Raw genomic sequence first — 17,711 nt, forward strand, 5'->3', positions numbered from 1 at the left:
AGCGACAGCTATGACGTCACATACGCGACCGCCTCCTGTGTAGTCTTTTTTAATTACGGTATTTCAAAAGCTTATATCTCAACAGTTTTACCACAAAGTATGACTTTCTTGACCTTAAAATTTATGTTTTAAATTAATTAACGACATATTTGGATTTCATGTTGCAACTCAAATGGGACCAAAAGATAATATTTCTCTCCTCATTCACTGCCATTCATATTTTTTCCGATCTAAGGTCCCATGAGCTTCACCGGAAAGGGCGTGACTTCGGCACTCTATACACACCCATTATAAAGTCTGAGAAGGGCTGAAAACTTCATGTATTTTAAACTGACTTTATAGAAAAACTAAAAGAGATATTGAAAATTTGAATTAGTTCCTGAAAGTCGGCGGCAGCGTGAACGTTTGAGAGTTGGAACGGAGTTTCTACGTCAGTGTATGATTCCGTGATGTGTGGGTAAAGATGAGTGAGTTTGAAGGATTTTCTCATTAACTTCCATTATAACAAAGTTTCAGAAAACGCTGAATATTTTTGAAAATTTGAATGGGATTGAAAAGTTGAATCATATGTAAAAAGTCAGCAAAATGATGAATATTTTCCATTTTGAATGGAGTTTCTAGCTGAAAGTATGAATCGGTAGTTACAGTTTGAAAAAAGGTGACATTTTTAGATTTTTGAGGATTCCGTAATGCATTCCCAATGGGAAAAGGATTTGGGAAAAATGGGGAATATCTGGGAAAGTATGAATGTTAGGAACGTGAAGAGTCGTTCCAATCTTGTCCTAATTCAGCTGAACCTTTTCATGTTTGAATGGTTTGAATCGGTTGAAGTTTGTGGAACTAGTAGCGGTCCAACCGTTTTNCCGTAATGCATTCCCAATGGGAAAAGGATTTGGGAAAAATGGGGAATATCTGGGAAAGTATGAATGTTAGGAACGTGAAGAGTCGTTCCGGTCTTGTCCTAATTCAGCTGAACCTTTTCATGTTTGAATGGTTTGAATCGGTTGAAGTTTGTGGAACTAGTAGCGGTCCAACCGTTTTTGTTCCATTGGATTTAATGGGAATCGGAATTTTAATGTTGAATTCCCAGGAAAGCATGAACGTTATGGGAAAATCTGAAAGTTTCCAATAATGTCCTAATGAAGCTGAATCAGAAGAAGTTTGAATGGTTTGAATCGGTTGAAGTATGTTGAAGATAATTGATGTTGAAAAACGCGGTGGAAGAATAATAATAAGAAGAACAAAAATAAAGAATTTTGGTAACAGAAGAACATAGGGTTTGAATGCTTAAAGCATTCACACCCAATTAAAGCTGCAAGCAGCGTTGGGCGGGACCTCGCACTCGTGCCCGTTTCGGCCTCCAGCTTATGTCGTCATTGTGAATTATTTAGAAATATCAAACATATTGCCACAAACATCAGAAAATCCTTACAGAGCTGAACATTTTGATGTTTGAATGCTTTCTGTAGCTGTAGGTATGTAGAAGTGATGTCACAATATGCAAATTAAATTAGTTAATTTACTCCCATCAGATTCCTGTTCCTTTATTTTGAGGATGAGATGACAAAAACAATACAAAACAAAATAAATCTGCTGTGTAAATATGTTCAAAATGTTGTTTTACTGAGATTCATGAAATCCAATATGGCCGCTGCCTAGTGACGCCACAATATGCAAATTAGATGAGTTAATTTACTCCCATCACAAACTTTGGGTCATGATGAATAGTTTTCTCATTTACAGTATGCTTCAAGCCACTCAAGCGACAGCCTTTTGAAATGTTGAAATGAAAATGGAATATTTTCCTCAATAAACTCTGGCATCTGAAGGGTTAAAATGGAGATTCTGCCCCTTCGGGCCGAGGTCCCTAATAAACACACCAGAGACAAGAGGGACTTCGTCCTTCGGCCGAGGTCCCTAATAATAAACGCAGCAAAAACAATAGGGTCCTCGGCGAGGACTCCTCTGTGAGGTGAAGTGTCATCGTCCTCCAGTTCACTATAAAAGCTTAAAGCTTTTGGACCATTAGGTAATATGGAAACTTTGCATTCAAAGCAAGGCTTCTAGAATCACATTGGTGTTGTTTGCATGTTTTAGCCCCCTTCTTTCAATCATATAAAACTTATATTACTGTAAAATTTGTTAGTGTCAAATTCATACATCTATATTGATCTCTGTCTGGAATACACATCTCAACCACCAGGAGATATTCTAGGAATTCCAGGACCAGAAGGTAAACCATATTCAAGTTAGTCACTCGTGTTTTGTCCTTATTTTGCTTCCATTTCTTTCAGATTTTCCAGCAGATCATTTTTCTCTAAAACAAAAAACAAAGAGCAGGGATCATGATCATAGATCTGCTGTTCTGTCCTGTCACCAACCAATGGGCAACTGAACACACCCTGAGGTGATGGACAGGATGGGAGGGGGGCAGAGTGGCAGCAAGGTGACAAAGGTGCCTATTGATGAAAATAACATCAGGAGAGAAGGAATGTGTGTGTGTGTGTGTGTGTGTGTGTGTGTGTGGGGGGGGGGGGGTTACGGGAAATGAGGGTATTCATCTTTAAGGAAAGATCGGATGGCCAGGCATCTTTCTGGCCTGGGTGATCACTGTTGTCAGCGTGGCCACTATAGCACAAAAATACAAGGGCCCTTTATGAGTCTGGGAGGTAATTGTGGGGTATAGGTTACTGGGGTATGTGTGTGTTATAAAAAGAAAGAGAGGCAGAGTACCACAGCACAGGTGCCTTGTGTTTTAAATGGCTGCTCAAGTATAAAAGGGGATAAGAGAAGAGGGAGGAAAAGGTGGTAGGCAAAGTGAGTGAGTGAGTGAGTGAGTGAGTGAGTGAGTGAGTGAGTGCGTGAGTGCGTGAATGAGTGTGTGCGTGCGTGCATGCGTGCGTGCGTGCGTGTCTGTGTATTGGGGGTACAAACCCTCTATCCTTGTCTTTTATTCAGCCATTCATAGCCCTCTCATTCTCATCCAGTCTCGGTGAGAACAATAAGGCAGGGGAAAGCCCCTTCTCCCCTCAGGGTGGTGCTGATGGTGGTAAAGAGGTGGTCGGTCCCTGGGACAAGGGGGCACTGTGTTGGAGATGCTAACAGGTGCATGCATGCAAACACACATTCACACAAAAGGAATGCTGAATCATTCTAGCGTGGGTGCATGTTTTAGTTAATTAATTACCAATCATGTATACTTTGAAATACTGCTGACTTTTGACCAGTGCATGCTGTAGTCTTTTGGATTTCTTTTTTGTTTTTTTATGTTTTCTTTCACTTCACGGCAGCAGCAAGTTGCAGCAGAGGTGAGAGTAAGTCACACATGCTAGTTTCAAGCAAGAACCAAGTTACTGTGGTGAGAATGAAGCAAGTCGAGTCCATGTTATAAGTCAAGAATGAGAAGTGAAGTCATTGCTCAGGTCAAGTAAGTTACAAGTCAAGTTATTGTCAAAAACTCATCAGGATAAAATAACATTAGCTGTACCCTGTGGTGGAAGTGAACTAAATACATTTACTCAGGTACTGTAAATACAATTCTTTTCTTCTCATGCCACTTTTACTCTGCTACAATTATCTGACAGCTTTAGTTACTTGTTAAACATTTAATACAAATGAAGATTTTTGCACATAAAACTATTTTGATAAACATTTAAAATTTTAAAATTCCAGCTTTACAAATGTGAGGAATTTCTGCTGCTTTTGCTTTTAATAATTTTTTATCATTTTTAATGTCTTTTTCATAATATTGAGGCTTGGACTGTTGGTTGGAAAAAAAACAAACATTGTGATGGTTTCACTTTGGGGTCTAGGTCACTGTGATGCTATTTTTCACTTGTTTCAGAATTTTTACACCCAAAACAATTAATCAATTGATGGAGAAAATAATCAGCCAAATAATTCATAATAAAAATAATCATTTGTTAATCGTTCAAAATGAGCTCCACCTCAACCAGTAAAATCAGGCTTCTACATTAATGCATGAATTATAAAAATGTAATAATACTGTGTATAGTACCACACTAAAAAACTACAAACATTGGGATATTTTTCTCAGTACAGTACTTTTACTTTTAATATTTTCCTGATTAGTTATTTTACTAGAGTAATGGATTTAAAGAAAATTATGCTTTTTGGATTTTTCCCTCTTCTTTAATGGTTTATATAGCATTTTTATGCATCTATAATGTCTGCTCAGTAAACAGCCCAAAGTCCAGGCTAAAGGAAGCTCTCCTTCCCCACAGAGACACAGCTCCTCAGCTGCCTAAAATGCCTCATTTGCATTCCTGCCTTTACTTCCATAACTTGGTTGCATCACAATGTAACATATTATCTATGCACACAGTACTCGCCTCCGGGCAACTGTGCCACACCCCCAAGCAAACCTACTCAGTGCAGAGCTGGAGCAGAGGCTGCAGAGTTTAAACTGTTAAGGAGCTGTTGAGGTGATGCTGCTTTTTTTTTTTTTTTAAATACCCTTGTTTGGACTGCCAAAGAAGAAGAGATGAAGAATAAGTGGTTCTAATTTATTTTTAATACTATTCCTCAACAACATAACCCAGACATTTTGTTGTATTCCCTCCATTTTCGTGAGGACTGCTTCACAAACTGGCAACATTTACAGCTGGATTTTCACAGCAGTTACTCCTGAAAGACAGGGCAGTTCCCAGTCTGGAGATTCAGGATCACAACCTGTAAGTATGCTTTATGAGTTGAGAAGTTATTTAAAAACAAACAAGGAAGCTACTACTGAGTGTTGTAGTGCTTTCCCAAAAGCTTCATGATATATATTTCTGCCTATTATTGTCACATGCCTTTGACTTTTTTACGCTAGAGCAGGAAACATTTTTTTACATATTTTAAACATATAATACATATTTTCTTTCATTTGGATTTTCAGCTGTCATCAACACTTATAAGGTTCCAAACCAAGTAAAGAGACCTGCACTTGTATAGCGCCTTTCTAGTTATCTGACCACTCAAAGTGCTTTTTTACACTATGAGTCACAAAAATGTGTTCTTGCCGTTTTGTTTTACCCTCAGCAAAGGCTGTAAAAACAGCTACATACAGTAATCTGTAAATAATTTTATATTTATTACCAACATAATAACATCACACATGAAAAAGGTATGGCAGGAGTTCCAGTTACGCCATGATGGAGTAGGTAGTGTGGCACCAAAGCTCCCCATAGTCAAGCTTTAAGAAACCCCAGAAAACTCAAATAATTAGAACACGGAAGACAGAACTGCTAAAATGAGCAGAGAAAAAAAGCTATAGGGTCAGAAAGTTTGATCCGCCCCTTCAAAAAAAAAAAAAGATGAAATGGAAGAAACAAGCCAGAGGGATTGAAGAAAATGGCCGCCATGAAAATACAGGCCAGTCTGGCAGCGATGCCGAAATCTGCTCGGGATAAGATAACAGGTGGAATAACATACACATTTATGGAGTTTCGGAGGGGATGGAGGGTTAGTCTGTCATTAAGTTTGTGGAAACTCTGCTTAAACGTGAACTTGTCCTGCCGGAGGACTGCAACCTGCAAATACAAAGAGCGCACCAGTCACTCACACGGAATGCTGCTGATGGTGCCCTGCCAAGACCTATTACTGTGAATTTTCTTGACTTTTCTACCAGGGAGAGAATCTTAAGAGAAGTGTGAAAGAAGGAAATTCATCTGGGAAACAAAATTTTGTTATTCGACCACAACTATGCACCTGAGACAGTCCAAAAGAGGAAGGAATACAACCTGGCTAAATGAGCTCTAAAAGAGAGAGGCCTGCGATTTCAGACCCCGTTTACCAGGATGCGGATCCACTGGGACATGGGAACCCGAACTTATAACAATGCAAGGGAGGTGAGGGACGAGTTGGAGAGGTGCGGATTCATGGAGGTGATGCCTACACCCGCAATGGCTGACACATCGCGAAAGGCACAGCTCACCGCTACGATGGAGTGGCAGCGCAAGGAGGGGATCCAGAGGGTCAGCAGTACAGGCTAGGGAGAGGCTACAAGGATTTCAAAGATCCCCTGTTTGACCGATGACACAGGGAAACAGTGATACCAAACCGGTAGGAATGTTCCAACTACAGTTATACTGTGCTGGGAATATGGAATAAAAGGTGTTTCATAAGTCTTGTAAATGTGTGGAAAAGTTTCATAACTGTGTGAAAAAGTTTTGTATGCTTGCATTCAAATCCATGAATTTGTAAAAAATATTTGAACAAATGCATTTTATTTCTGAATCTGTACAGAGATCCGTAGCTGTGCATAACATTTTGTGAACAAATGAAAAAGATTTGCACAATTATGAAAATATTTTGCAGTTGTGAATCAAATTTTTACAGTTACAATTTTTTTTTTACAGTTACGGATCAAATTTTCACAGGTACAAAAAGTGTTACAGTTATGCATCAAATTTTCACAGGTACAAAAACATTTCACAGGTACGAATCAAATTTTCACTGGTACAAAACAGTAAACACAGAACTGAAGCTGTGTGTGTCAAAACCTAAGTCCCACAGTTACAGATCAACCTTCAGGCACAAATCAAATCTGCAAGTACAAGTAGTTTCAACTTTCATTTGACACGTTCCTGTGAATAGCCAATGGGGACAATGAGATTAACATATCATTTGACTATCCAATCAGGAATATAGCTTTACCATCCAATCACAGAGCCAGGAGGGCGAGCCTTCAATGGTTGCCAGGCTGTAACCCGACTTGACCATAGATGTAACCTCATGGTAAGTATGCTGCGTCAAGACTCCAGCGTTTTCTATCTGTATATGAACAATATGTTCCTAGAGTTAACGAACTACGGAGAGGGAAGGCGAATGATAATAAGCTAAGAGATGAGCTGATGGTACGTGGTTAGATGGTTTCCATTGTCATTACCACTGCTAGCGACATAGCTAAGGAGCTAACTGAGGAGGCTACATTGATTGAAAATGAGCTGGCTCCAGGTTGTTCTAGGGCAGCTTGGAAAGGAATTAAGTCCATGTTGGGGATACAAAACAGTGATTAAAGAGTTTTCCTTCCCAACATGTCTGAAGCCGACTTAGCTGAGCAGTTAAACACATTTTACACCAGATTTGATTCTGTGGATTTTAATGATGAGCTGTCTCACTTTAGAAATGGGCCTTTAGGTTGCAAGACTATAATTGACCAGGCAACAGTGTGTAAATTTCTCAGTCATATCAATGAGAGGAAAAGTCCTGGTCCCGATGGCTTGGGAGGAAAATTGCTAAAGAAGTGTGCCAGGCAACTAAGTGGTATCCTTACACACATGTTCCAGTCCTCCCTTGAGATACAGAAAGTACCAAGGATCTGGAAGGAATCCATAGTGGTGCCAGTTGCAAAAGACCCGTCTCCTAAAACTTGAAATGACTATCGCCCTATAGCTTTGTCCTCCCTCGCCATGAAAACATTTGAGCACATTGACAAAGTTGATCTTTTAAACTCAGTACAGGATATGTTGGACCCTTTTCAATTCGCTTACAAGGCCAACAGAGGAGTAGAGGATGCTACTGCTACACTAATCTTGTATTGAGGCATGTGGAGGGAAGCAAGGATCATGCACGCCTTCTCTTTGTTGATTTTTCATCTGCTTTTAATTGTATTCAGCCACACGTTTTAGCACATAGGCTTTTATCCCATTTTAATTTGGATTTTAGCATGGTGTGTTGGCTCATTGATTTTTTAACTAACAGATCTCAGAGGGTCGGGGTCAGAAAGAGTCTGTCCAGTAACCGTTTCTCTTCCACTGGATCCCCACAAGACTGCGTTCTGTCTCCTCTTTTATTTGTCATTTACACTAATGATTGCCAGAGTGATCAAGCATCTCGCCTCATCCTTAAGTATGCAGATGACTCTGTCATTGTTAGTCTCCTTGATGTTTCTGAACATAACCATGGCCCTGTTCTGGATGAATTTGTTAATTGGTGTGACCAGTCCTTCCTCCAGATAAACGTGGCCAAAACAAAGGAAATGTTTATTGATTTTCGGAGAAATCCCTGTCCTCCTGCTCCTTGTGTGATTAAAGGAGAGACAGTAACAGTAGTGCAGCAGTATAAATACTTGGGCACTGTTCTGGATGACAGGCTAAAATTTGATGCAAATGTAGTGAACCACAGTGAAGCATTGTGAACGCAACCCAGGTAGTCCAGCAAAACTCCTCCCTTAGCTCCTCCCCCACTGCCCAGGTGCAGTATAAAAGGCCTCAGCTGGCTCAGTTCAGTCTTTTGCTGGTTCCTTGTGGTGGTTGCCTGCTGAAGGTGGTGAGTAGGGCCCCCATTTTGTGTTTTCTGGTTGCTTTAAAATTGTTCCCCCCACTAACGTGCTTTTTTTGTGTTTTAGGCTCCCCTGCTGCTGTTCTGTTTTGCTTTAGTTTTTGTTAAGTTTGCCTTTTCTTTTCCCTATTTCTTTTCCTTTTGGACCGGCTTCAACTGTTTTGGCCTTATTTACTCACTTTGCTCATTTTGTATGGTTTTGATTTGCTCTTTTGGTCCAGATTTACTAGGTTTGCTTACTTTAAATACATTTGTTTTTGACATCTTTCCTTGAGTGTATGCTTTGAGTTATTGTTTAATTATCAATTGGGTTGTTGGTGTTGTTTTTTGCTGTTGGTTTTGTTAACTTTTGATTCTCTTTTGTTTCACGAAGTGTCTTTTTGTTTTTCAGTGCGGCCTGGGTGTCCTCAGGTGGGAGGCTAGGCACCGTGGTGAGAACCTCACTCTTGTTGCATGCAAGTAGGCACTGGGGCTCTTTTAGTGCATGTTTTGTTGTAGTGTTTGTAGTGTTGCCCCCCAGACTAGTGAGACGGGGTACTTTTCCAGTAGTCTGCCCCCACTGAGGCCTCAGCCCACTGATTTTAGTTTATTCTACTTATTTCATTAGAGTTTTAGTATTGTCATAGTTGGCTTCTTTTAGATTGTTTTTGTTAATAAAATATATCATCTTGTACTTACCTGGTTTGCAATCTTTTTCATCAGCAGTTCCAGTTTCCCTTTTTTTCTTTTTGTTTCCTTTACAGCATTATAAATAAAAATATTTGTTTTATTCATCTCCTGTCTCTGCCTCATCAGTCTCGACCCTGTGCCCTTAAAGAATTTGGTTTTCATATACTGGGGTGCAAGTCCGCCGGTGGCGGACATATGAGGAAAGACTAATTTCAAAGGCTCTGTCCATTGTTTTGGACCCTTTTCACCCTTTGCACACTGAGGGCCAAATTCACAAAAAGGATTGCGTGGCTTTTGCGGCCGGTAAACCGGTAAAAATGCAAACAGATACCGTCTAATTCACAAAGCACGTGCAGAGGGTGAAATGCTCCACTAACTGCACTGCCAAGCAGATTGCGTCTCGGTGCTCCGGTGTTATTTGAACGTATTTAAATGAGGTAACATGCATACATTTGGCGCAAAAATTGCCCCTTTCTATGCAAATGAGCCTCATTGATAAACTACGTCTAATTCACTAACACTAGCGCGAATAGCCACACACAGTTTGAGTGAAGTAAATAACATCTTTAGAAAGCTGGTGCAAACTGGGCGCTCCTCTGTAGAAGCCTCTCGCCCAGACTTTCCAGTGATCGTGGCAGCAGTGATCGTCTGTTAAATCAGTCTGTAAATATTTTGACATTATTATTATAATCATCATTACTTTAATGGCATCCGAAGATATTGATGCGAACAGGTGACAGTCTGCGGTCATTCTCAAAACACACTTCTGTCACGCACTTCAAAAGCAACTTTCAATAATTTATTTTACGAAACAGGGGAAACAAACGTGTATTATATATATTAAATTCAAAAGATAACAAAAAAACAGCTACAAGTGAGAGGGAATAGTGATAAAGTGGTCAAACTTGGTCAAATCCACAGCCTCAACCCATCCGACACTGTTAGACTGACTCACCAGCAGACATCACTACATGAGGGTATACAGTATTCAGTACTTTGCCAAACACTCACCATGCCATGCGGCTAATTGCAATCAGGGGCAAATCAGGGGCAAACTGCACCCAGCTGCCAAACTTTGTGGGCGTGTTTGCGCTGGTATATCATTAGCGCAATATCCTTTGTGAATAGGATGTTAAGACGGAGCAAACTGCGGGTGCAAGTGAAGTGCAATTCAAGGTGCTATCAGCGGCCACAGTTCATTCTTTGTGAATTCGGCCCTGAGTTTCAGCAGCTCCCCTCAGGGCGAAGGTTTAGCGTTCCTAAATGTCATACCAATAGGTATAGACTTTGCTTTGTCCCGTCTGCAATAGTGGCTCTTAATAAGCACTGATCAGGTCATTTGTTTGTTTGTTTTATCTTGAATGCATTGTGTCCTGTGCTGTGAGTGTTGTTTATTGGTATTGCTGTTGTTGTTGATGTCTTCTTGTTGTTGACTACTGGCTGCAAATCAAATTGCCCCACGGGGACATTAAAGTTTTACCTTACCTTACCTTACCTTATCTTACATTGATTTGGCAAGAGGAGCAGAGAAGACTGATAACTTATGAAACGTGTTACAAGCTTGCTGCAAGCTTACTGTAGCTTGCAGGTTAAGGACAGAAAGGTTTGAGCCGTTGTGTTAAAGAGCAGTCTCATTCATTTGAGGCTCTTGTGTTTGAGCTGCAGGCTGCAGCCTAACAGTAAGCTAGCGGAGCGACAGTGAGGCTGCTGTCGGTGAGTTGTGTAGACAGTGACAGCAGCTGTACACATGTTATTACAATAAACTGAGCATCCCTCGGAGGAAAAGGTGAGTGATTGTATGTAACTTGCGCAAGTTTGATCGTGAGGTTGTTTGTTTATTCACCCCATAACAACCAGATTACCTGCACGGTAATCTTGCATTACCTAAACACGGCAAGCCCGTACATTGTGCTGTAGTGCCAAGCGAGTGACCGTGTAAACAGAAACATGTAATGATGTACTACTATGTCTGTGTATTTTGCAGCAGTAAAAGAACCAGTACCAGTAAAAGAAGAGATAAAAAAATATTCACACTGAGTTTTCATTCAAGTGTGCAATACTTGAATGAAAAACCCTAAGGTGATGTAATAAATATTTCCTGGAATGTTTAATTTTTTTTAATGATTTATTGTCTTTCACTATACAGAGCCTTTAACAAAAAAGTATGAACTAACGAAACCCTGTTTTTTCTCCTTGTCTTTAAGTCCTTACTGACCCAGATGTCGACAGGGAGGGGGCAGTGATGACCCATGATAGTAAGGAGAGTGGTGTTCTGTTTCCTGAATTTGAGTCACACTTATATAGGAAGAGACGACGATTCACATGGCCACAATCTGCAATCTGATAATATAAACTGCTTTCTACACTGTACAGTACTGTAGTACCACTCATGGTACCATTATTGCTCAAATGTAAAGCCTATAATGTACTATGCACTATGAAGCTGGACTTTGACTTATTTCTTCAAAGAAAAACAGCAGAATACTCCTTTAACCTGAGAACTTCGACACACACATATCAAACAGTGGAAATGCAAAAATGCATCAGTCTGCAAAAGCCTCTTGGTCTTTGAACAATATTCGATTACTTTTAAGAATTCAGAAATTAATTATTATTCATCTCCCCAGAAATGAGGATGTACATTGCTCACAGTCTTTTTGAAATGTGGATTAAAAAAAATCTTGCATTGTTAGAAAAAGAAGACATTCTTCTTTTCATAATCTTTTACTGTTACAGAAAAATGTTATTTCTGATGAGTCATGTTATAAGCACATGAACAACAGTTTTGTACAGTATATGCTTGTTTACAGTGCGTTGTTTCATGCGGGTAGTATGAATATTTTTGATTTAAATTCAGTTTTTACGTAGTTGTAACGGCCAACCTATGTCTACATACCCATCTCCATGCAGTTAACCCTTGTCAGGCACATCATGATTTTAATATACATCATGATTTAAGATACCTGACATGGGGTTCATGTTTATATTTTTCATAATCCTACAGCTTGCTTTTTTCTTATTTTCACCTCACCTATGTAAAGTTTTTCATTTATCCCTTCCAATGTTGTAGTGTGACATTTTAATTTCCCTTCAGACACTTGACAGTCTGTAATCAACCTAGGAACTGAATCACCATTCTAGAATATCTTTAAGCACATTTTCACCAATCTGGAAATCCATCGGTAAAAAAACAAAAAAAAAAAAAAATGTTTTTCTTCCTTTACCTCTGGAGGCACTGCCTGTAGTTTTTTGACTAACTTTTTCTTCCTTTACCTCTGGAGGCACTGCCTGTAGTTTTTTGACTAACGGAAGTGCAGGGGCCTGCAGTGCACTCACCCCCTTCACTTGCGGCGATGCCCCCAGTGTTACACTCGTACCTGCAACTCGAACCAAACGGCAGTAAAAATATTGCCGCTAATGCCTTTTTTTTCCTGTCGTGACGAATGGAAGGTGTGCTGGTGGATGCACAACGCTTGTAAGTTGTGCTGTTGTCCATGTTTTTCACGTTGACGAGACGGCGTTTTGGGTGGAGCGGTCGCCATGGACGCGGAGCTTGCTGTTTCTGTAGGTACATATTTCCTGGGGACACCTGCACATCTCGGTCCCGCCCCCTCCATTGTGATTGGCTAAAGCGAATCATCGTTCAACCTCAACCTAAATGTAATTCTAATGTCTGCAATAATGGGGATTTCACAACAAATTCTCCTGTGTTCTGTCCTTTTTTTTTAATGATATACACCACGGGTGTCTAAAGTAATTTTAGTTCATGGGCCACATACTGCCAAATTTGATCAGATGTTGGCCAGCCTGGTTAATCCATTGAATATGTAAGAAAATAACTATGTAAGAAAATAACTCCCAACTGTCACCGGCTCACTATACATTATCCCGCTTAGAACATGGCTTACTACTAAAACATTCAAATGTTACAACTGGCATCAATATTATTAAATTGCTGGCAGAGTGTATTGACAGAGGAGAGGCGTTCATCAGACAAACTGCGGCCGTTTTCTGGAGCGGAGGAGAGGATTTTACTCCACTTCTCCCGGTCGGAGATGCTGGGTGTCCAGTAGCTGCGAAGGCCGCCCTGGACTAACGTTAACTGATTTTGATGCTCCTCAGTCTAATGCCATTGCTATGGCGTCCCTAGCAACGGAGCAGCAGAGCAGCAGGGATACCTCAAGAAATTAACACCACAGAATTTTGTTGATTGACCAATCAGAATCAAGTATTTAAGAGTGCCATGTTCTAATAAACAATAAATAACACATTCCAATTTTCCCCTTCTTTTAGCGTAAAGAAGTAACTTAGCCTACATTCTTAAAGTATTAGCTATTTATAAACTATCCATTAACAATATATAAAAAAGCCTGACAAGTATACTACCCAGCATAGAAGGCCCACCCTATAGCTCTGTGATTTGATGGTAAAGCTATATTCCTGATTGGATAGTCAAATGATACGTTAATCTCAGCGTCCCGATTGGCTATTCACAGGTATGTGTAAAATGAAAGTCGAAACTACTTGTACTTTCAGATTTGATTAGTACCTGAAGGTTGATCCATAACTGTGGGACTTAGGTTTTGACACACACAGCTTCAGTTCTGTGTTTACTGTTTTGTACCTGTGAAAATTTGATGCGTACCTGTGAAATTTTTTTGTACCTGTGAAAATTTGATGCGTAACTGTAACACTTTTTGTACCTGTGAAAATTTGGTCCGCAACTGTAAAAAAAAATTGTAACTGTAAAAATTGGATTCACAACTGCAAAATATTTTCATAATTGTGCAAATCTGTCATAATTGTCATAATTTTATTTGTACTCAAAATGTCATGCACAGCTACAGATCTCTTTACAGATTCAAAAATAAAATGCATTTGTTCAAATATTTTTTACAAATTCACGGATTTGAATGCAAGCATACAAAACTTTATCACACAGTTATGAAACTTTTCCACACGTTTACAAGACTTATGAAACACCTTTTATTCCATATGGGAACGACTGATGCTCGACGTCTCGACCTTATGTTCTCAGGTAAAGTCACTGGCGGCGAATGTGAATGTTAACTTTCCTTTTCAAATTCAAATGCTGGACTCTTTAAGAATGACTGTAATCCTTATTATAGGCTCAAAAGTAATTTCTAAGTCAGGGCCCTCTTTATATAAGAGGATTTCCCCTAGATCTACCAGCGAGATCAAAACACTGGAGGGACTGAAGATTCTCTCCCCCCTTTTTCCGGAACTCAGTTGTTCTGTTTATTTTTTTGTGTTTCACACCAATGTTCAGGCAAAGCTGTCAGGGCCACTATTGTACCTCTGTTTTTATTTTCCTTTTTTGTCCAAATAGATTACACTGTGTGATGGTGTGAGGATAGCGTCCTAAAATGTTAATGGACGAAATAATCCAGTTCAAAGAGTAAAAGCAGATGCCAAATTGAGGGGGAAAAAATTAAGCAATATATTTACAGGAAACACATTTATCTCAACAAGACCATGATAAATTAAAGAAGTTTGGATATAAATACTCTTTCTTTAGTGCTTTTGAAAAAGGCCCCAAAAGAGGTGTAGCCATACTGATATCCAACTCTCGTCCTTTCGAAGCCCTCAAAAGTAATGAGTGACAAAGAGGGGAGATATGTAATAGTTAAAGGGAAAATAGAAAATAATGTGATTACTTTAGTTAATGTGTATGTACACTGATAAATCATTCTTGAAGCTGCTGTTTGACATTATAGCTCTGGAGAGTGAGGGAATACTACCTTGTGCCGGAGATTTCAATATGATTTTAAATGGTAAGCTTGATACAGCTAAAAATAAGAGAAACAAGACCCAGCTATCCAGACTCATCAGTACTTGGCTAACAGAACTTTGGATGTTTGATGTATGGAGGGAACCTCACCCCTTGGAATAGACTACTTTTTCATGAACAAAACTGATAGGCACAGAGTTGAGAAATGCAGCATTGAAGTAACTGACTTGTCAGATCATAGAGTTATTTATCTTAGCAGATATTTGAATGGAACACAAAAAAGTACACTGTGGAAATTAAAGTAAAAGAGAAAGTTAAAAAAATAAATTGAAAATTGTGTAAAAGAGAATAAAGATAGCCTGGTAGACCCTACTATATTATGGAACACAGTAAAACCGGTTATGAATGGGAGAATAATATCAAGGGCAGCCTACCCAAAAAAGACAAAGAAAACTATGGAAAGCTGATTACCAAGTTGAGAAATTTGGAGAATAAGCACAAAAAAAATTAAAAATGAATCAATATTACAACAAATATTAATACCCAGACAGCAGATAGATGAAGTTCTCAATAATGACAGAAAAAAAAGAGAAAAAAAATAAGGTTCTAAATAAACCTGCTATGAATCAGGCCTTAAAGTACAGTAAGCTTCTAATACAATACATAAGATTAGAGACCCCAAGACAAAGGAATTATGATATCAATTATTATTATTATGATATCAGAAAAGTTTTTAAAAATATATATATTATGAAAGTTGATATTCACAGCCCCCAGCAAAAGAAGACCATGAAATTAAAGAATTTCTCAATATGCTAGATTTACCATGTATAGGGTACGCACAAAATGAAAAATGAATTACGAACATAGCCAAGAAGGAATTAGATGATGTGATTGGTAGACTAAAATCCAACAAGTCACCAGGTAGCGATGGATTCACGAGTGAATGGTTAAGGCTTTCAGACATGAATTCACTCTCCTACTCCTGAACTCTTTTAATGTGACCCTTAACATGGGAAGGCTTCCCCCGTCATGGAAGGACGCTGTGATTTCAGTTTTACCGAAGGAGGGGAAAAATAAAGAATATTGTGAATCCTATAGACCTCTTTCAATTCTTATTGATTATAAGACATTCACCTCAATAATCTCTAAAAGGATAGAAAATTTCATATCAGATATTACTGATGAAGATCAGTCAGGGTTTATCAAAGAACAGCAGACTCAAGTTAGTATTAGGCGTACTTTACATATCATAGACCAGATCCAGAAACAGGAAGTGAATGCAATGTTAGCCAGCCTCAACGCAAAACTTTTGACTGTGTAATTTTGGAATTTTTTGCACCAGGTACTGGACAGACTGGGGTTTCAGAAACAGGCAAAACAATGTATTTGAACGCTTTACCTAGAACTTACAGCCAGGATTTAAATTAATGGTAACCTAACTGACAGATTTACTTTGCAGCGAGGGGCTTGTCAAGGGTGCTGTCTAAGTCCCATCCTGTTTGGAATCTATATTGAATCTCAGACAGAACCTTTCCTAATTTAATGACTACCTTAGAAGAATTTGGCCAATACTCAGGTTATAAACTAAATGTGACAAAGACTCAAATCTTTTCCTCATACTATTCCCCTAAGGAAAATACAAAATTAATTGGAAAGCAAAAACAATTAAATATCTAGCTGTGGTGATTGCAAATAAACTGAATACAGTATTTGAAATAAATTATAACCAAATCAAAAACAGTGTTCAAAAAGATATCAGACAGTCGTCGACCTTCACTCTAGACTTCGGCACACGGATTGAGGTGATTAAAATGAATGTGTTACGAATGTGAGACTGTTATATCTATTTCAGTCTATTCCACATATGATGATATGACGCAGTTTAGGATTTGGAACAAATGGATATCCAGATTTATTTGGGCTGGTAAGAGAACAAGGATCAGGGCCTAATTTGAGGGATCTCTTTGTAGCACAACTGCAATTCTTGGTATGTGTATCCTGCTCTCAATATAATGCCAAATGCAAAGACATATAAAAAACTATATAGAAACTGTTCAAATGCATGCAACCTTAGGAGACAAAGGGAACAAACTACACCAACACAGCAATTAATGAAGTTATTAAGCAAACACTGAGTATCTGGCAAAAGTTATAAATGAGTGCAACATGAAGGGAGATGTCAAAATATTAACTTAGCCTGCCTTGGACCCTAGTTTCATTCCAGGAATCACTGACATCAGATTCAGACAATGGTGGGAAAAGGGCATTACAGCAATATGTACACTGACTCAGGGGAATGAATTTAAGTGCTTTAGAGAACTACAGAAGGAATTTGAATTAGAAAATAAAGATTTCTACATACATTTACAAATGAGAGAGTACTACAAAAGAGACCAGGAATATCTGAGGAGGAAAATGCAGTTACAAATATCCTAATTGATGCTTACAAACAGGGCAATAAAAACGTAATTTCCAGACTATATCAGGGCCTACAAAAGCAGAAAGGGAACAATACCAAGTGTATTAAAGTTAAATGGGAAAAACAATTAGATAAAGAAATATCACAGGAGGATTGGCACTCAATGAAAACACAGCACTTTAATTAAATAAAGAGTTAATATACAAGCAATTTGGATTCAGTGAAGCACTTCATTTTAGGAAATCAATATTTAAATGCAATATTTAACAGACTGTAGATGACCTGATGAAGCTCTTCTTTGTGGAGGTGTTTGTGAACCCCAGTGCCATTTGCTGAGGAGATGCAGAAAATCCCCATCCCAAAGGACCTGGCACCCCAGTATGAGTGAACCTCAAAGGAGGAAGTGGTTGCCCGACACATCTCTCGCTTCAGCCAAGGAGCAGTCGGAGGCCAACCCACTGACCAGCCGAATCAGCAAACTCCTGGCATATCCAGAGTAAAACACAGGATGGAATGAACACCTAAATGGGAAGGATTGGACACTATTAGTGTTGCAGATACAGCACTGGTGTGTATATATAG

General features: G+C 39.0%; 1 protein-coding gene across 4 annotated transcripts in view; it reads right to left on the reverse strand.

Moving 5' to 3' along the window:
* The window catches only part of bcas3 (BCAS3 microtubule associated cell migration factor), a 939,536-nt gene that overhangs the window by 471,704 nt on the left and 450,121 nt on the right, over window positions 1-17,711 (reverse strand). Inside the window, exon 24 of one of the 4 annotated variants that reach the window (XM_050055627.1) lies at window positions 17,378-17,650. The exons of the other annotated variants lie outside the window; for them this stretch is intronic. Coding sequence (XP_049911584.1) covers window positions 17,601-17,650 — 50 coding nt within the window. The 3' untranslated portion in view covers window positions 17,378-17,600. Of the gene's footprint in view, window positions 1-17,377; window positions 17,651-17,711 lie in introns of those variants that run through there. 4 annotated transcript variants of the gene reach the window in all.

Source organism: Epinephelus moara, chromosome 2 (genome assembly GCF_006386435.1).
Source record: "Epinephelus moara isolate mb chromosome 2, YSFRI_EMoa_1.0, whole genome shotgun sequence".
NCBI classification, from domain to species: domain Eukaryota; kingdom Metazoa; phylum Chordata; class Actinopteri; order Perciformes; family Serranidae; genus Epinephelus; species Epinephelus moara.